The sequence below is a fragment of the Salvelinus sp. IW2-2015 genome, linkage group LG15 (genome assembly GCF_002910315.2).
Source record: "Salvelinus sp. IW2-2015 linkage group LG15, ASM291031v2, whole genome shotgun sequence".
Classification (NCBI taxonomy): domain Eukaryota; kingdom Metazoa; phylum Chordata; class Actinopteri; order Salmoniformes; family Salmonidae; genus Salvelinus; species Salvelinus sp. IW2-2015.
In genome coordinates this window covers 30,665,315-30,685,673 of record NC_036855.1, presented here as the reverse complement: position 1 = coordinate 30,685,673, position 20,359 = coordinate 30,665,315, and the positions used below count along the sequence as shown (strand labels likewise).

At 43.2% G+C, this 20,359-nt stretch overlaps 1 protein-coding gene across 3 annotated transcripts in view; it reads right to left on the bottom strand.

The window, feature by feature from the left end:
* The window catches only part of LOC111974813 (methylcytosine dioxygenase TET3-like), a 61,711-nt gene that overhangs the window by 35,264 nt on the left and 6,088 nt on the right, over window positions 1-20,359 (bottom strand). The window contains exons 1-2 of one of the 3 annotated variants that reach the window (XM_024002823.2): window positions 8,054-8,144; window positions 7,202-7,261 (exon numbers count right to left, since the gene is read on the bottom strand). The exons of 1 other annotated variant lie outside the window; for it this stretch is intronic. Coding sequence is in view for 1 of the 2 variants with exons in the window: in XM_024002821.2 (XP_023858589.1) it covers window positions 7,202-7,261 (60 nt within the window). In the remaining variant the exon portion in view is untranslated. Of the gene's footprint in view, window positions 1-7,201; window positions 7,262-8,053; window positions 8,145-20,359 lie in introns of those variants that run through there. One more of the 3 variants, XM_024002821.2, reaches the window with a different exon arrangement.

Below are 20,359 nucleotides of genomic sequence, written 5' to 3'. Positions count from 1 at the left end.
ACAATGTATGAAGTGAGTTCAGAACAACTGAATGTATGAAGTGAGTTGCAGGAACAACTGAATGTATGAAGTGAGTTCAGAACAACTGGATGCATGAAGTGAGTTCAGAACAACTGAATGTATGAAGTGAGTTCAGAACAACTGAATGTAATGAAGTGAGTTCAGAACAACTGAATGAATGAAGTGAGTTCAGAACAACTGAATGTATGAAGTGAGTTCAGAACAACTGAATGTATGAAGTGAGTTTCAGAACAACTGAATGTATGAAGTGAGTTCAGAACAACTGAATGTATGAAGTGAGTTCAGAACAACTGAATGTATGAAGTGAGTTCAGAACAACTGAATGTATGAAGTGAGTTCAGAACAACTGAATGAATGAAGTGAGTTCAGAACAACTGAATGTATGAAGTGAGTTCAGAACAACTGAATGTATGAAGTGAGTTCAGAACAACTGAATGAGATGAAAGGTGAGTTCAGAACAACTGAATGTATGAAGTGAGTTCAGAACAACTGAATGTATGAAGTGAGTTCAGAACAACTGAATGTATGAAGTGAGTTCAGAACAACTGAATGTATGAAGTGAGTTCAGAAAACTGATTATGAAGTGGTAGAACAACTGAATGTATGAAGTGAGTTCAGAACAACTGAATGTATGAAGTGAGTTCAGAACACTGAATGTATGAAGTGAGTTCAGAACAACTGAATGTATGAAGTGAGTTAGAACAACTGAATGTATGAAGTGAGTTCAGAACAACTGAATGTATGAAGTGAGTTCAGAACAACTGAATGTTGAAGTGAAGTTCAGAACAACTGAATGTATGAAGTGAGTTCAGAACAACTGAATGTATGAAGTGAGTTCAGAACAACTGAATGTATGAAGTGAATGATGAAGTGAGTTCAGAACAACTGAATGTATGAAGTGAGTTCAGACAACTGAATGTAATGAAGTGAGTTCAGAACAACGAATGTATGAAGTGAGTTCAGACAACTGAATGTATGAAGTGAGTTCAGACACTGAATGAATGAAGTGAGTTCAGAACTGAATGTATGAAGTGAGTCAGAACAACTGAATGTATGAAGTGAGTTCAGAACAACTGAATGTATGAAGTGAGTTCAGACACAACTGAATGTATGAAGTGAGTTCAGACAACTGAATGAATGAAGTGAGTTCAGAAACAACTGAATGTATGAAGTGAGTTCAGAACAACTGAATGTATGAGTGAGTTCAGAACAACTGAATGCATGAAGTGAGTTCAGAACAACTGAATGAATGAAGTGAGTTCAGAACAACTGAATGTATGAAGTGAGTTCAGAACAACTGAATGTATGAAGTGAGTTCAGAACAACTGAATGCATGAAGTGAGTTCAGAACAACTGAATGCATGAAGTGAGTTCAGAACAACTGAATGCATGAAGTGAGTTCAGAACAACTGAATGTATGAAGTGAGTTCAGAACAACTGAATGCATGAAGTGAGTTCAGAACACTGAATGAATGAAGTGAGTTCAGAACAACTGAATGCATGAAGTGAGTTCAGAACAACTGATGAATGAAGTGAGTTCAGAACAACTGAATGCATGAAGTGAGTTCAGAACAACTGAATGTAATGAAGTGAGTTCAGAACAACTGAATGTATGAAGTGAGTTCAGACAACTGAATGAATGAAAGTGAGTTCAGAACAACTGAATGTATGAAGTGAGTTCAGAACAACTGAATGAATGAAGTGAGTTCAGAACAACTGAATGTATGAAGTGAGTTCAGAACAACTGAATGTATGAAGTGAGTTCAGAACAACTGAATGTATGAAGTGAGTTCAGAACAACTGATGCATGAAGTGAGTTCAGAACAACTGAATGTATGAAGTGAGTTCAGAACAACTGAATGCATGAAGTGAGTTCAGAACAACTGAATGCATGAAGTGAGTTCAGAACAACTGAATGCATGAAGTGAGTTCAGAACAACTGAATGAATGAAGTGAGTTCAGAACAACTGAATGATGAAGTGAGTTCAGAACAACTGAATGTATGAAGTGAGTTCAGAACAACTGAATGTATGAAGTGAGTTCAGAACAACTGAATGTATGAAGTGAGTTCAGAACAACTGAATGTATGAAGTGAGTTCAGAACAACTGAATGTATGAAGTGAGTTCAGAACAACTGAATGTATGAAGTGAGTTCAGAACAACTGAATGTATGAAGTGAGTTCAGAACAACTGAATGTATGAAGTGAGTTCAGAACAACTGAATGTATGAAGTGAGTTCAGAACAACTGAATGAATGAGTGAGTTCAGAAACACTGAATGTATGAAGTGAGTTAGAACAACGAATGAATGAAGTGAGTTCAGACACACTGAATGTATGAAGTGAGTTCAGAACAACACTGAATGTATGAAGTGAGTTCAGAACAACTGAATGTATGAAGTGAGTTCAGAACAACTGATGATGAAGTGAGTTCAGAAACAACTGAATGAATGAAGTGAGTTCAGAAACTGAATGCATGAAGTGAGTTAGAACAACTGAATGTATGAAGTGAGTTCAGAACAACTGAATGTATGAAGTGAGTTCAGAACAACTGAATGTATGAAGTGAGTTCAGAAAATGAATGTAGAGTGAGTTCAGCAAACTGAATGTATGAAGTGAGTTCAGAACAACTGAATGAATGAAGTGAGTTTCAGAACAACTGAATGTATGAAGTGAGTTCAGAAACAACTGAATGTATGAAGTGAGTTCGAACAACTGAATGTATGAAGTGAGTTCAGAACAACTGAATGTATGAAGTGAGTTCAGAACAACTGAATGTATGAAGTGAGTTCAGAACAACTGAATGAATGAAGTGAGTTCAGAACAACTGAATGTATGAAGTGAGTTCAGAACAACTGAATGTATGAAGTGAGTTCAGAACAACTGAATGTATGAAGTGAGTTCAGAACAACTGAATGTATGAAGTGAGTTCAGAACAACTGAATGTATGAAGTGAGTTCAGAACAACTGAATGTAATGAAGTGGTTCAGAACAACTGAATGTATGAAGTGAGTTCAGAACAAACTGAATGTATGAAGTGAGTTCAGAACAACTGAATGTATAAGTGAGTTCAGAACAACTGAATGAATGAAGTGAGTTCAGAACAACTGAAGTATGAAGTGAGTTCAGAACAACTGAATGAATGAAGTGAGTTCAGAACAACTGAATGTATGAAGTGAGTTCAGAACAACTGAATGTATGAAGTGAGTTCAGAACAACTGAATGTATGAAGTGAGTTCAGAACAACTGAATGAATGAAGTGAAGTTCCTGAATGTATGAAGTGAGTTCAGAACAACTGAATGTATGAAGTGAGTTCAGAACAACTGAATGTATGAAATGAGTTCAGAAAAACTGAATGTATGCGTCTTAGAAGTAGTTTTCACATACAAACTTTATATGTCCGAACTCAGAATCAAATACGCTTCCCAAAAATAACATGGTCGCTGTAGTGGAACGTTTATTTTTGATTGAGCGATTTTCTGCATTTATCAGAGTCCCATCAGGTAGCCTGATTTCAGATATGTCCATGTAAACAGGATTATTGGGGAAATAGATTTTTTTTTTTTTTGCAAAGCATGTTAATGTTTAAATTGAACTATTATATTAATCTGATCATCCACAGTAATCGCATTATTGTGTGCATGTAACCGTATTCAGTGACAGGTCAACAACGACAAAAAGACCCTGAATGTAACTAACCTGGAACACCGCACGCCTTCTGTAAATACTACACCTACAGACACTGCTACCCCCCCCCCCCCCATGCACACATGCAACCCATCTCGTCACAGCTCAAATTACAGTGATGTCATCTGCCACTCACTGTTACCACATAAACTAGGTCACGGTTAACCCTTTCTAATCTAATCGAGGGTGGGGATTCCACAACATGGCTGTGTTCCAAATGGCACCTTATTCCTTACATAGCTAGTGTTTGACTAGGGCCCATAGGAGTAGGTTGTCATTTGGGACACAGCACGGTTCAACCAAACCTGCTAGCGCTGTACTTTCCATTTGTAATCAGAAACACAATGACTAATTCATGTCTTTGCTCCATCTACCTTTCCGGTAAACAGTCTACGTGTATTTGCGCATGGTGCAAGTGCACATTTGATGATTGAAAAGGAAATAACTGCGTATGAAGAGAAGAGAAATCACGCCAGCACAGTCTGTTGTAACCGCTCACGTTGCTCTAGTGTTTCCTGAAGAGCTACTACTAGAGCTGAAACTAAATGTTAGAAAACAGCAGTGTATACTTAAAATGTATACATCATATATAGAGTTGAAGTTGGAAGTTTACATACACCTGAGTCAAATACATTTATACTCAGTTTTTCACAATTCCTGACATTTAATCCTAGTACAAATTCCGTCTTAGGTCAGTTAGGATCACCACTTTATTTTAAGAATGTGAAATGTCAGAATAATAGTAGAGAGAATGATTTATTTCATCACGTTCCCAGTGGGTCAGAAGTTTACATGCACTCAATTAGTATTTGGTAGCATTGCCTTTACATTGTTTAACTTGGGTCAAACGTTTTGGGTAGCCTTCCACAAGCTTCCCACAATAAGTTGGGTGGATTTTGGCCCATTCCTCCCGACAGAGCTGGTGTAACTGAGTCAGGTTTGTAGGCCTCCTTGCTAGCACACGCTGTTTCAGTTCTGCCCACAAATGTTATATAGGATTGATGTCAGGGCTTTGTGATGGCCACTCCAATACCTTGACTTTGTTGTCCTTAAGCCATTTTGCCACAACTTTGGAGGTATGCTTGGGGTCAATGTCCATTTGGAAGACCCATTTGCGACCAAGCTTTAACTTCCTGACTGATGTCTTGAGATGTTGCTTCAATACATCCACATCATTTTCCTTTCTCATGATGCCATCTATTTTGTGAAGTGCACCAGACCATCCTGCAGCAAAGCACCCCCACAACATGATGCTGCCACCCCTGTGCTTCACGGTTGGGATGGTGTTCTTTGGCTTGCAAGCATCTCCCTTTTTCCTCCAAACATAACGATGGTCATTATGGCCAAACAGTTCTATTTTTGTTTCATCAGACCAGAGGACATTTCTCCAAAAAGTACGATCTTTGTCCCCATGTGCAGTTGCAAACCGTAGTCTGGCTTTTTTATGCCGGTTTTGGAGCAGTGGCTTCTTCCTTGCTGAGCAGCATTTCAGGTTATGTCGATATAGGCACAGTCAACTTAGTGTATGTAAACTTCTGACCCACTGGAATTGTGATACAGTGAATTATAAGTGAACTAATCTGTCTGTAAACAATTGTTGGAAAATTACTTGTCATGCACTAAATAGATGTCCTAACCGATTTGCCAAAACTATAGTTTGTTAACAAGAAATTTGTGGAATGGTTGAAAAACGATTTTTAATGAGTCCAACATAAGTGTATGTAAACTTCCGACTTCAACTATATATATATATTTGTATATTGTATGTGTACACTGGAGAATTAAAGAGTGAAAACTTGATTTTTATAGAGTGCTTCTTCAACAGGGCGTTGTTTGTGTGGATGTATGAGCCAGTCTTGACTATTTTCCAGAATGATGCTTGAATCATGACAACAACAGATGGTGACCAACAGCCTTAGCTGATGAGAAGTATGTGTCAGCACTTGGACCTTAGTAAGTTCACTGAGTTCAAAAGTAGCATGACAACCAATTCCCTGACTGTCTGAACATGTATAACTGAAACCGTGAAGATCATTAGCGCAACAAGAAAAGCCTACGGCTAAATTTGAATCTACTTCCTCATATTCAACTGATCATCAACATGCCAAAACTCAACTTTGACAACCAATCTTACAATGAAAGAATCCATTCAAAAACAAGACATACGTCAGAATACTGGACATTGATTAGCTATGCCAGTCTCTATAAACAGATTGCCAGTTCAGCGACAGCATGGATGAAATCCTCCGTCTGAACCCATAGCTCAGAGATTCACCTCGTATATAAACACACAAGCGTGCCACGACTTGGCAGACCAGAGAACAGCAGCGCGCCAGCACTTAGAGGCCACGTGCTAGAGGTTACTATAGTATACACACCACAAACACCACAACACACACACCACACACACACACACACACACACAAAACACACACCACCACACACACACCACACACACACACACACACACACACACACCCCACACACACACACCACAGCCAGATAAACATGTGGCCATGCTTGTCTGTCTGACCCACTAACTTTTACTCCCTCGGCTGACTTCTGACTCTGAGAGCTCCCCGGCTCCGGGACCCTGTGGGTACGGTTCCACCTCTTCCTCCCTTCTCTCATCTCCTCCTCTCGCTGGCCCGCCTCTTCATCACATGCCTGGATCTGCCCAATCGCCGCCAGCCCGGACGCTTTAAACGCCGGCCCAGCCTCGCCGCCTGCCAGTTAATCACAACAACCTAGCACAAAACGCAGCCGCCAGATAAAGCCTGCGCTCTGAGCTAGCAGCCAGCTAGAGGGGGAAGATAACTAACTAACTACACACTGCACCGCGCTACAGTATAAGTCTGTTCTCACGCCTCCTTTAAAGGCCTCTCCTCTCCTGTGAGCATGGAGCTCAGACAACTCTGAACACAAACCACACAGCGTGGTCACCGCCGTGAGCGCCAAAGACAGATGACATGTGGATGTCTATTTACTGTCGTCTGTTTGTTGATCAAGGGCTAGTGTAAAGCTCCCTGATATAAGTGCACGCGTACACACACACACAAAACACACACAAACACACCACACACACACACAACACCCACACACACCACACACACCACACACACACACACACACACACACACACACACACACACACACACCACACACACACACACCACCACACACCACACAACACAACGTCACAGACACCGGTTTCTGCAGCACTATATGCCCTTCCTCCCTTCTAATGTCTGCAAGCCTCCAACTACTCTTCTCTCTTTTAAACCAAGACAAACAGAACAGACACACGGGGAAATCGCAGACAGATGACAGCCCAGTCAGTGTATCTGTCAGTTCCCCCTCCCCCCCACTGCAGTAACACGAGGACTGAAGCCCTCCAATCCCACTAATAACCCAGAAACACAGCACATAATACGCCGTCTGAAAGAGTAGCTCTGTCTCCACGGTATCTGCCCCAGGTGGAGTCTTCCTCTTACCTCTGTTGCCAGACTGGGCTTTACCGACCAGGCTTTACTGTAGTCCTCAATATGTCCCACCTTTCCAGCCATTCAGGAGAGTGAGAAAGGGAGGAGAGAGAGAGAGGGAGGGAGGGAGAGAAATGGGGGGAGAATAACAATCAATCGAACAATGCGACAAGAGCTTTCCAAAGAGACGTGTCAATTCAGACAACATGAGCGCCTAAAGAATACCCCGTCTATATGATCCCCTTCTCATATTCTCTCCTCCTGACAGGGAAGGACCCTAACACGTATCACTTCTATTTGCCTTCAAATGGCAAACCAAGCCGGCGCTTCCCCACTGCTATGAGCGAGTGTGAGAGACGGTGAGAGAGCAAGGATTCTATTTTAATGATGGAATTATGTAATGCATCATGAACGAGGAGGATAGCCTCTATTCACGATTGTAGCAATGTGCCTTTTGAATATCCCCATGACAACATATACATATACAATATTTCTGTAAATGGTCATGCATTATAACGTCTTTATAATTCATATACATTATTCGTGTATAGATTACTGTCAATACGATGATAATAACACGTTTAAAGAATCAACTACAATACACTACAAAGGGGTTGTAACAGTAACAGCAGTAATAATTGAAGTCCTGAAATAATGAACACAGAATAGCAGCAGTGTACATTGGATATGCCCCTCTAACCACTTCTAGCTGTTTAGAGTGCCGGCAGTGTTTTGTCTCCAGCTAACCCTCCTGGTCTCTCCACCCCCCTCTCCTCTATCTCAAATAAACCCCACAGACTCCCCTCTCTCTCTCCCGGCTCTCTGTGTCCCTGTCCGGCATTCTGCCTGGTAATTAATATTTACCCAGTGTGCCAATCTGTCTTGGTGTGCTGCTCTCTCTCTCCGTCGGATGGCCGTATCCCCATCAGAAGACTCGAGCTCCCTCTCGTCTAACCTCTACTATCACTCTCTCTCTCGCTCTCTCTAGTCTGTGCTCCAACCCATTCAGGAAGCCATCTTGTGTTTTTAATCCTGTTTTACATTAGCCCTAGTACACACACATTCTCTCCCTCCCTCCCTCCCTCCCTCTCTCTCTCCCTTCCTCCCTCCCTCCCTCCCTCCCTCGTTCCCCTATGTTAATAGGTCTACCACACACACACACACACGAGTGAGGATTTTTTTCCAAATCCAGCCTCTGTGATCGTTTTCACTGCTGCTCTACGCACTACCTCCCCCCATTCCTTCTCCTTTCTTTAAACCCCCCTCCTCTCTTTCTCAGTCTTTCCATCGAGTAAAACTAACTGCACTCGTGATGTGAATACTCCCCCCCACCCCCTCTTCAACAATACACTCGCATGAACACACGCACACACACGGCCGGCGAAACGTCACGCTACACACCGCACACAAAGAGAGTCAAGCAACCAATCAGCGGCCAGCCTGAGCTCTGCTGCTAGGGTGAAAGAGAGAGAGAGCGAGAGAGCGAGAGAGAGGGAGGGGGGTCTGTGTATGCTTGCTTGCACATGCAGCCATATATCGAGTTAGTGAGAATAACACAGAGAAAGAGAGAGAATGAGAGAGATAGACGGAAGGTGGACTGGGGGATGGGACCTCTCTATGGCTGTCAATTATCTCCTTGAGCTCGGCTTCCCTAAACAATGCCTCTGGTATGTGGTATAGCTGAAGACCATCTGTGTCAGGGCTGCCTGCAATAACTGGACTGGACTACAGTGCACAGTGCACACACACTCACGGACACACGCACGCAGGCACGCACACACACACACTCTCTCTCTCTCTCTGTGTACCGGGGAACAGACACTTACATAGCACCACAGCCATTTAAACATGCTGACTCAAGATCCACACACACTGACGTAATATAGCAAACATTTCTGAATTGTGCAAATTTATGGAAATTTGTAAAAACGTAACACAAGGTAGAATATGAAACATATTTTTGTACCGTGTGAACACTTTGTGTTGCACAGGTCATTGACAAAAGTTCAAGTAAAATTAAAGTAAACACACTGCCTAATTTGTATCATTCTGATAGACTAAATAACCCCCAAGGTTGTACAATAAAATAACTTCCTCTCCATTCTGAGTTGTTCTCTTTTAGGAAACTTACCCTACGAGATGAACATACAGATCATATTTAGGAGGTCTGGGGGGGGGGGGGGGGGGGGGGGGGGGGGGGGGGGGGTGTTTTGTTTATGTCGGTTTAAAGGGAGCGAGATCTGCTAGTACCGTCTCAGACGCAGGTAAAATATGCTCCCGATTTAGCTTTCACTGACACTAGTAATGTGCCTCTGAATGCCAGCCAACTATTGAACAAAGTTGTATCTGGGGTTGGCCGTTGTAATTTCCAAGCTTCACAGAGTGCCAGGCAACTGTAGCGACGATGTATATGGGCTGACCTGGATTCATTGTTGTTAGTTACACAGGTTTACTGACAATCTCTTTTGAGAGAAGTGTAAAAACATTTTAAACAGCCATTTAGTCAAAGAAAAAGCTCAAATCACAAAAATAAAGAGAACGAGTTCATGTTGAAGACAGAGAGAGAGAGAGAACGACAGAGAGAGAGAGAACGACAGAGAGAGAGAGAGAACGACAGAGAGAGAGAGAGAACGACAGAGAGAGGGAGACTGACAGAGAGAGGGAGAACGACAGAGAGAGAGAGTGGTAGTAAAGCAAGCAGCCAGTCAGTGACACAGCGTTTGTGATGCCTGTCTGAGCCTCAGCCTCTTATATGGCTGGCGTGGAAATTCCCTGCTCTGACGTCACTCAGAGTGTGTGTGTGTGTGTGTGTGTGTGTGTGTGTGTGTGTGTGTGTGTGTGTGTGTGTGTGAGAGAGAGTGTGTGAATGTGTGTGCGTAAAGGGGTGTGTTTGTAGTAAGCGGTACAGCAAGAGCGGCTGCGCAGCGTGTTTGTGTTATGGGTGGCGACCGAGCAACGTCATTGTACCTGCCGGCGTGCCGTGGTTCCGTCGTGTGGCACGCCTAAATTATCGCTCCAACATGGGTGATACAAATATCTGTAATAAAGTCTGTTAGCCTCGACTCAGACACGCGACTCTAACGCCTGAAGTTTGTGGACTACTCTGCCTTACGTAGTGTAGTCTATATCTCCAACTCACCTCAATACTCAGCACTGACTGATCTGATTACACTGCACCTGGCCTCCCCAGACAGCCCTCCCCATTTTCTCTCACACACACACACACACACACACACACATTTACGTTTGAGTCATTTAGCAGACACTTTTATCCAGAGCGACTTACAGTTAGTACATTCATCTCACGATAGCTAAGTGGGAGAACCACATATCTCAGTCATAGTAGATATATTTTTCATCAATAAATGTGCTATCAGCAAAGTCAGTGCTAGCACACACACACGCACACACACCCACACACACACAAAATCCCATCTGCTCAATGACATTACTGTAATCCTGTTGTATAAATAAACCCCCCCAACTCAATCTCAGCTAATTCCCACGTACTCTGTATGTCAGTCTCCCTCACCCCCACAAATGACAGATTATTGCCTGGTAACCAGGACGTCACCATCCTCCCTAACAACTTTGGTTACAACAAATTAAACAAGTGAAGCAAGAATGAGTGGTGTTCAGTCCAATACTCTCCTTACTCACCCAGACCTGTGACAACCCACTCCCACTCCCACTCCCCTCTAGACTAGGACAAGAATCAGGGGGAGGGAGACTCATTACAACCACTTTAACAATGAGTTGTAAAAATCAGCAACTCACAGTGAGGAGGGTAGGGGGAGGAGTGGAAAGAGGTGGCCGGCTGTAATTACAACACTATTAACAGTATTAATTAACTAGCACTCTGACTTCCCAACCCCGTCCCCTCTGTCCTCTCCTTCTCCCCTCCTGTCCTCTACTCTCCTGTGATGTCCTTGTCCTGTTCTCTCCTCTCCTCCTGTCCTCTCTAAATGACCTACCTGGCTTATTTAGCCTCGGGCTAAATAAAAATGGCAGTAGACATATAAACACCATATGCATCTTTAAAGATAGAACAATGTACACAAGGCTATACTAGTCTTGTGTGGCTGTCCTTCCAAATGATAAGCCTCCTGTGACTAAGGCAATAGAGGTGTAAACACCATGAGATGTGTGGCCAGACCTCGTGTCTGGAGAGGAGAATAACGGATGGAGATGATGGGATGTGGTTGCCAAGGCGATGGGGACACAGCTGGTGGACCCACACAGGGGCCAGAGAGGACAGAAGAGGAGAGGGGGATGTGAGGAGAGGGAGATGTTCAACCTCTGCTCAATATAGTTCACCTAAAGAGCACAGCTACAGCTTCCTCTCTCTGTCTATCCTACTCACTGCTGGACTAACCAATACAATCTTACACTGTAAATACAGTTGAAGTCGGAAGTTTACATACACCTCAGCCAAATAGATTCAAACTAAATTTTTCACAATTCCTGACATTTAATCCTAGTAAAAATTCCCTGTCTTAGGTCAGTTAGGATCACCACTTTATTTAAGAATGTGAAATGTCAGAATAATAGTAGAGAGATTTATTTATTTTATTTTATGTGATTGAGGTCAGGGATTTGTGACGGCCACTCCAATACCTTGACTTTGTTGTCCTTAAGCCATTTTGCCACAACTTTGGAAGTATGCTTGGGGTCATTGTCCATTTGGATGACCCATTTGCGACCAAGCTTTAACTTCCTGACTGATGTCTTGAGATGTTGCTTCAATATATCCACATAATTTTCCTTTCTCATGATACCATCTATTTTATGAAGTGCACCAGTCCCTCCTGCAGCAAAGCACCCCCACAACATGATGCTTCCACCCCCGTGCTTCACGGTTGGGATGGTGTTCTTCGGCTTGCAAGCCTCCCCCCTTTTTCCTCCAAACATAACGATGGTCATTATGGCCAAACAGTTCTATTTTTGTTTCATCAGACCAGAGGACATTTCTCCAAAAAGTACCATCTTTGTCCAAATGTGCAGTTGAAAAATGTTGTCTGGCATTTTTATGGTGGTTTTGGAGCAGTGGCTTCTTCCTTGCTGAGCGGCCTTTCAGGTTATGTCGATATAGGAGTCGTTTTACTGTGGATATAGATACTTTTGTACGTGTTTCCTCCAACATCTTCACAAGGTCCTTTGCTGTTGTTCTGGTATTGATTTGCACTTTTCGCACCAAAGTATCTCTAGGAGACAGAACGCGTCTCCTTCCTGAGCGGTATGACGGCTGCGTGGTCCTATGGTGTTTATACTTGTGTACTATTGTGTGTACAGATGAACGTGGTACCTTCAGGCGTTTGGAAATTGCTCCCAAGGATGAACCAGACTTGTGAAGGTCTCCAATAATTTTTCTGAGGTCTTGGCTGATTTCTTTTGATTTCCCCATGATGTCAAGCAAAGAGGCACTGGGTTTGAAGGTAGGCTTTGAAATACATCCACAGGTACACCTCCAATTGACTCAAATTATGTCAATTAGCCTATCAGAAGCTTCTAAAGCCATGACATAATTTTCTGGAATTTTCCATGCTGTTTAAAGGCACAGTCAACTTAGTGTATGTAAACTTCTGACCCACTGGAATTGGGATACAGTGAATTATAAGTGAAATAATCTGTCTGTAAACAATTGTTGGAAAAATTACTTGTGTCATGCACAAAGTAGATGTCCTAACCGACTTGCCAAAACTACAGTTTGTTAACAAGAAATTTGTGGAATGGTTGAAAAATGAGTTTTAATGAATCAAACCTAAGTGCATGTAAACTTCCGACTTCAACTGTATATACTGAACAGAAATATAAACGCATCATGTAAAGTGTTGGTCCCATGTTTCATGAGCTGACATAAAAGATCTCACAAATTGTCCTTGCACACAAAAAGTTTATTTCTCTAAAATGTTGTGCACAAATTTGTTTACATGCCTATTAGTGAGCATTTCTCCTTTACCAAGATAATCCATCCACCTGACAGGTGTGGCATATCAAGAAGCTGACTAAACAGTAGCATCATTACACTGGTGCACTTTGTGCTGGGGACAATAAAAGGCCACTCTAAAATGTGCAGTTTTGACACACAATGCCACAGATGTCTCAAGTTGAGGGAGCGTGCAATTGGCATGTTGACTGCAGGAATGTCCACCAGAGCTGGTTTCAGAGAATTGAATGTTCATTTCTCTACCATAAGCCGCCTCCAACGTCATTTTAAGGAATTTGGTAGTACGTGTAACCAGTCTCAGAACCGCAGACCACGTGTAACCGCAGACCACGTGTAACCTCGCCAGACAGGGACCTCCACATCCGGCTTCTTAACGTGCAGGATAGTCTAAGACCAGACACCCGGACAGCTGATGAAACTATAGGTTTGCACAACCGAAGAATTTCTGCACAGACTGTGAGAAACCATTTCAGGGAAGCTCATCTGCATGCTCGTCATCCTCACCAGGATCTTGACCTGACTGCAGTTCGGTGTCGAAACTGACTTCAGTGGACTTCAGTGCTCACCGTCGATGGCCACTGGCAGAAGTGTGCTCTTTACGGATGAATCCCGGTTTCAACTTCACCGATGGCAGACATCGTATGGCTTAATGTGGGCGAGCGGTTTGCTGATGTCAACGTTGTGAACAGAGTGCCCCATGGTGGCGGTGGTGGTGGTGGTGGTGGGGTTATGGTATGAGCAGGTATAAGCTACGGACAACGAACACAATTGCATTTTATCAATGGCAATTTAAATGAACAGAGATACCGTAATGAGATCCTGAGGCCATTGTCGTTACAGTCATCCACCACCATCATCACGTTTCAGCATGATAACGCACAGCCCCATGTCGCAAGGATCTGTACACAATTCCTGGAAGCTGAAAATGTCCCAGTTCTTCCATGGACTGCATACTCACCAGACATGTCACCTATTGAGCATGATTGGGATGGATCGACGTGTTCGACAGCGTGTTCCACTTCCCGTCAATATCCAGCAACTTCGCACAGCCATTGAAGAGGAGTGGGACGACATTCCACAGGCCACAATCAACAGCCTGATCAACTCTATGCGAAGGAGATGTGTCACGCTGCATGAGGCAAATGGTGGTCACACCAGATATTGACTGGTTTTCTGATCCACGCCCCTACTTTTTTTTGAAGGTATCTGTGACCAACAGATTCATATCTGTATTCCCAGTCATGTGAAATCCACAGATTAAGGCCGAATGAATTGATTTCAATTGACTGATTTCCTCATATGAACTGTAACTCAGTAAAACCTTTGAAATTGTTGCCTGTTGCGTTTATATTTTTGTTCAGTGTAGTTTGTGTTATGTCATGGCCTTATAGTCTAATGCTTAAAACACACATATGTACACAAACACACATGTACACAAACACACACATGTACACAAACAAACATGTACACAAACACACATGTGCACATACATGTACGCACATACAATCACCCACCCTTTTTCCCTGTGAGGGGATTGTCAGGTTCAGACAGACAAGACATTATTAGTCACATATCATCTATAACTCTGATCTCGCTAATCACAGTTTCCAGGGTGCAACGGTCTGTTTCTATGAGACAATCACCATCAATATTACATACAGACGTGCTCAAATTTGTTGGTACTCCTCCACAAAAAACAAAGAATGCACAATTTTCTCTGAAATAACTTGAAACTGACAAAAGTAATTGGCATCCACCATTGGTTATTCCATATTTAATAGAAATCAGACTTTGCTTTAGATTTTTTTGTTCAACATAATATTGTAAATAATAAAACAAATGAAAATGGCATGGACAAAAATTACGAGACCCTTAACCTAATATTTTGTTGCACAACCTTTAGAGGCAATCACTGCAATCAAATGTTTTCTGTGGCTCTCAATGAGACTTCTGCACCTGTTAACAGGTAGTTTGGCCCACTCTTCCTGAGCAAACCGCTCCAGCTGTCTGAGGTTTGACGGGTGGCAAGTTTCAGCTCTTTCAATAGATGTTCGATAGGATTCAGATCAGGACTCATAGAAGGCCACTTCAGAATAGTCTAATGTTTTGTTCCTATCCATTCTTGGGTGCTTTTAGCTGTGTGTTTTGGGTCATTATCCTGTTGGAGGACCCATGACCTGCAACTGAGACTGTAACGTTGTGCGCTAAGAGTCGGGAAGCAAGTTCAGGGAGTGAGTGTTTTAATAAAATAAACGGAACATAATACAAAACATGAAACGCTAACAGCACACAGACATGAAACACCTGGGGAAGGAACCAAAGGGAGTGACATATATAGGGAAGGAGACGCAGGACGCCAACCAAAGGGACGATCTCGGGATCAGGAGCGGACCGGTCACACCTGCTGATGCGCGGGAACCTGTCGCCGGCTGGGGCGCGGGAACCTGACAGACCGGCTGAGGCAGGGGAGCTTGGCGATCCGGCTGAGGCATGGGAGCCTGATAAGCCGGGGGAAGCAGGGGAACCTGGTGATCCGGCTGAGGCATGAGAGCCTGACGAGCTGGGGGAAGCAGGGGAACCTGGTGATCCGGCTGAGGCATGAGAGCCTGACGAGCCGGGGGAAGCAGGGGAACCTGGTGATCCGGCTGAGGCATGAGAGCCTGACGAGCCGGAGGAAGCAGGGGAGCCTGGAGATCTGTCTCAGGGATGAGAGCCTGTAGCGGCTCCCGGACCCGACGTCATTCCCACCGAAACAAAAAAAACACTCCCTGATGCTTCCTTTAGGTGAGGCGTCATTCTGTAACGTTGTGCGCTGAGAGTCGGGAAGCAAGTTCAGGGAGTGAGTATTTTAATAAAATAAACGGAACATAATACAAAACAAGAAACGCTAACAGCACACAGACATGGAACTGAAACAGAAACACCTGGGGAAGGAACCAAAGGGAGTGACATATATAGGGAAGGTAATCAGGGAAGTGATAGAGTCCAGGTGAACGTTACGATGGTGACAGGTGTGCGCCATAACGAGCAGCCTGGTGACCTAGAGGCCGGAGAGGGAGCACACGTGACAGAGAGAGTTTTCTGACACTGGGCAGCACGTTTCACTCCAGAATGCCTTGATAGTCTTGAGATTTCATTGTGCCCTGCACAGATTCAAGGCACCCGGTGTCAGGCGCAGCAAAGCAGCCCCAAAACATAACCCAGCCTCCATGTTTCACTGTAGGTATGGTGTTCTTTTCTTTGAAATCTTCCTTTTTTCCCGTCTGTGAACATAGAGCTGATGTGACTTGCCAAAAAAGCTCCAGTTTTGACTCAACATTTTAGCAAATTCCAGTCTGGCTTTATGTTTTTCTTTCAAAAGTGGAGTCGTCCTGGGTCTTCTTCCATGGAGCCCACTTTCGCTCAAAAAGTGACGGATGGTACGATCAGAAACTGACATACCTTCATCTTGGAGTTCAGCTTGTATCTCTTTGGCAGTTATCCTTGGTTCTTTTTCTACCATTCGCACTCTCCTTCTGTTCAATCTGGGGTCGATTTTCCTCTTGCGGCCGCACCCAGGGAGGTTGGCTACAGTTCCATGAACCTTAAACTTCTTAATAATATTTGCAACTGTTGTCACAGGAACATCAAGCTGCTTGGAGATGGTCTTGTAGCCTTTACCTTTACCATGCTTGTCTATTATTTCCTTTCTGATCTACTCAGACAAATCTCTCCTTTGCTTTCTCTGGTCCATATTCAGTGTGGTGCACACAATGATACCAAACAGCACGGTGACTACTTTTCTCCATTTAAATAGGCTGAATGACTGATTTACAAGATTGGAGACATGTGTGATACTAATTAAATAAACTAATTAGCCTGAAATATTACTATAATCCAATTATTTCTTATCTTTTCTAAGGAGTACCAACAAATGTGTCCAGGCCATTTTAGAATATCTTTGTTGAATAGGCAATAATTCATCTCTTTTCACAGCTTCTTTGCTTTATTCTATGACATACCAAAGGCATGCAAGTATACATGACAAAATAGCTTTTAATTTCATCACTTTTCAGGAAGAAATAAGCATTATTTCAACGAGCTGTAAGGGTGCCAACAAATTTGAGCACGTCTGTATATACTGTTTGTCTGACTTTTAACTAGACCTAAACTCAGCAAAAAAAGAAACATCCCTTTTTCAGGACCCTGTCTTTCAAAGATAATTTGTTAAAAAACAAATAACTTCACAGATCTTCATTGTAAAGGGTTTCAACACTGTTTCCCATGCTTGTTCAATGAACCATTAACAATGAATGAACATGCACCTGTGGTACGGTCATTAAGACTAGAGGTCGAACGATTATGATTTTTCAACGCCAATACCGATACCGATTATTGGAGGACCAAAAAAAGCCGATACCGATTAATCGGCCGGTTTTTAAAATGTATTTGTAATAATGACAATTACAACAATACTGAATGAACACTTATGTTTAACTTAATATAATACATAAATGAAATCAATTTAGCCTCAAATAAATAATGAAACATGTTCAATTTGGTTTAAATAATGCAAAAACAAAGTGTTGGAGAAGAAAGTAAAAGTGCAATATGTGCCATGTAAGAAAGCTAACGTTTAAGTTCCTTGCTCAGAACATGAGAACATATGAAAGCGGTGGTTCCTTTTAACATGAGTCTTCAATATTCCAGGTAAGAAGTTTAGGTTGTAGTTTTATAGGAATTATAGGACTATTTCTCTCTATACGATTTGTATTCATATACCTTTGACTATTGGATGTTCTTATAGGCACTTTAGTATTGCCAGTGTAACAGTATAGCTTCCATCCCTCTCCTCGCCGCTACCTGGGCTCGAAACAGGAACACATCGACAACAGCCACCCTCGAAGCAGCATTACCATGCAGAGCAAGGGAACAACTACTCCAAGTCTCAGAGCGAGTGACGTTTGAAACGCTATTAGCGCGCACCCGCTAACTAGCTAGCCATTTCACATCGGTTACACCAGCCTAATCTCGGGAGTTGATAGGTTTGAAGTCATAAACAATGCTTGAAGCATTGCGAAGAGCTGCTGGCAAAACGCACGAAAGTGCTGTTTGAATGAATGCTACGAGCCTGCTGGTGCCTACCATCGCTCAGTCAGACTGCTCTATCAAATCATAGACTTAATTATAACATAATAACACACAGAAATACGAGCCTTAGGTCATTAATATGTCGAATCCGAAACTATCATCTCGAAAACAAAACATTTATTCTTTCAGTGAAATACGGAACCGTTCCGTATTTATCTAACGGGTGCATCCACCCGTTATTCCTGTTACATTGCAAACCTCCAATGTTATGTCATAATTACGTAAAATTCTGGCAAATTAGTTCGCAATGAGCCAGCGCCCAAACTGTTGCATACACTCTGACTCTGCGTGCAATGAACGCAAGAGAAGTGACACAATTTCACCTGGTTATATTGCCTGCTAACCTGGATTTCTTTTAGCTAAATATGCAGGTTTAAAAATATATACTTCTGTGTATTGATTTTAAGAAAGGCATTGATGTTTATGGTTAGGTACACGTTGGAGCAACAACAGTCCTTTTTCGCGAATGCGCACTGCATCGATTATATGCAACGCAGGACACGCTAGATAAACTAGTAATATCATCAACCATGTGTAGTTATAACTAGTGATTATGATTGATTGATTGTTTTTTATAAGATAAGTTTAATGCTAGCTAGCTAGCTAGCTAGCAACTTACCTTGGCTTCTTACTGCATTCGCGTAACAGGCGGGCTCCTCGTGAGGCAGGTGGTTAAAGCATTGGACTAGTTAACCGTAAGGTTGCAAGATTGAATCCCAGATTTTTACCTTGTCCACTAGGCTAACTGCCACTCTTACCACTAGGCTAACTATCTCATCTCTGTACACAACACATAAACTCAGCAAAAAAAGAAACGTCCCTTTTTCAGGACCTTGTCTTTCAAAGATAATTCGTAAAAATCCAAATAACTTCACAGATCTTCATTGTAAAGGGTTTAAACACACCATGCTTTTTCAATGAACCATAAACAATTAATGAACATGCACCTGTGGAACGGTCGTTAAGACACTAACAGCTTACAGACGGTAGGCAATTAAGGTCACAGTTATGAAAACTTAGGATACTAAAGAGGCCTTTCTACTGACTCTGAAAAACACCAATGAAAGATGCCCAGGGTCCCTGCTCATCTGCGTAAACGTGCCTTAGGCATGACTGCAGATGTGGCCAGGGCAATAAATTGCAATGTCTGTACTGTGAGACGCCTAAGACAGCGCTGCAGGGAGACAGGATGGACAGCTGATCGTCCTCGCAGTGGCAGACCACATGTAACAACACCTGCACAGGATCGGTACATCTGAACATCACACCTGCGGGACAGGTACAGGATGGCAACAACAACTGCCCGAATTACACCAGGAACGCACAATCCCTCCATCAGCGCTCAGACTGTCCGCAATAGGCTGAGAGAGGTTGGACTGAGGGCTTGTAGGCCTGTTGTAAGGCAGGTCCTCACCAGACATCACAGGCAACAACGTCGCCTATGGGCACAAACCCACTGTCTCTGGACCAGACAGGACTGGCAAGAAGTGCTCTTCACTGACGAGTCGCAATTTTGTCTCACCAGGGGTGATGGTTGGATTTGCGTTTATCGTCGAAGGAATGAGCGTTACACCGAGGCCTGTACTCTGGAGTGGGATCGATTTGCAGGTGGAGGGTCCGTCATGGTCTGGGGCGGTGTGTCACAGCATCAACGGACTGAGCTTGTTGTCATTGCAGGCAATCTCAACGCTGTGCGTTACAGGGAAGACATTCTCCTCCCTCATGTGGTACCCTTCCTGCAGGCTCATCCTGACATGACCCTCCAGCATGACAATGCCACCTGCCACTGCTCGTTCTGTGCGTGATTTCCTGCAAGACAGGAATGTCAGTGTTCTGCCATGGCCAACGAAGAGCCCGGATCTCAATCCCGTTTAGCACGTCTGGGACCTGTTGGATCAGAGGGTGAGGGCTAGGGCCATTCCCCCCAGAAATGTCTGAGAACTTGCAGGTGCCTTGGTGGAAGAGTGGGGTAACATATCACAGCAAGAACGGGCAAATCTGGTGCAGTCCATGAGGAGGAGATGCACTGCAGTACTTAATGCAGCTGGTGGTCACACCAGATACTGCCTGTTACTTTTGATTTTGACCCCCCC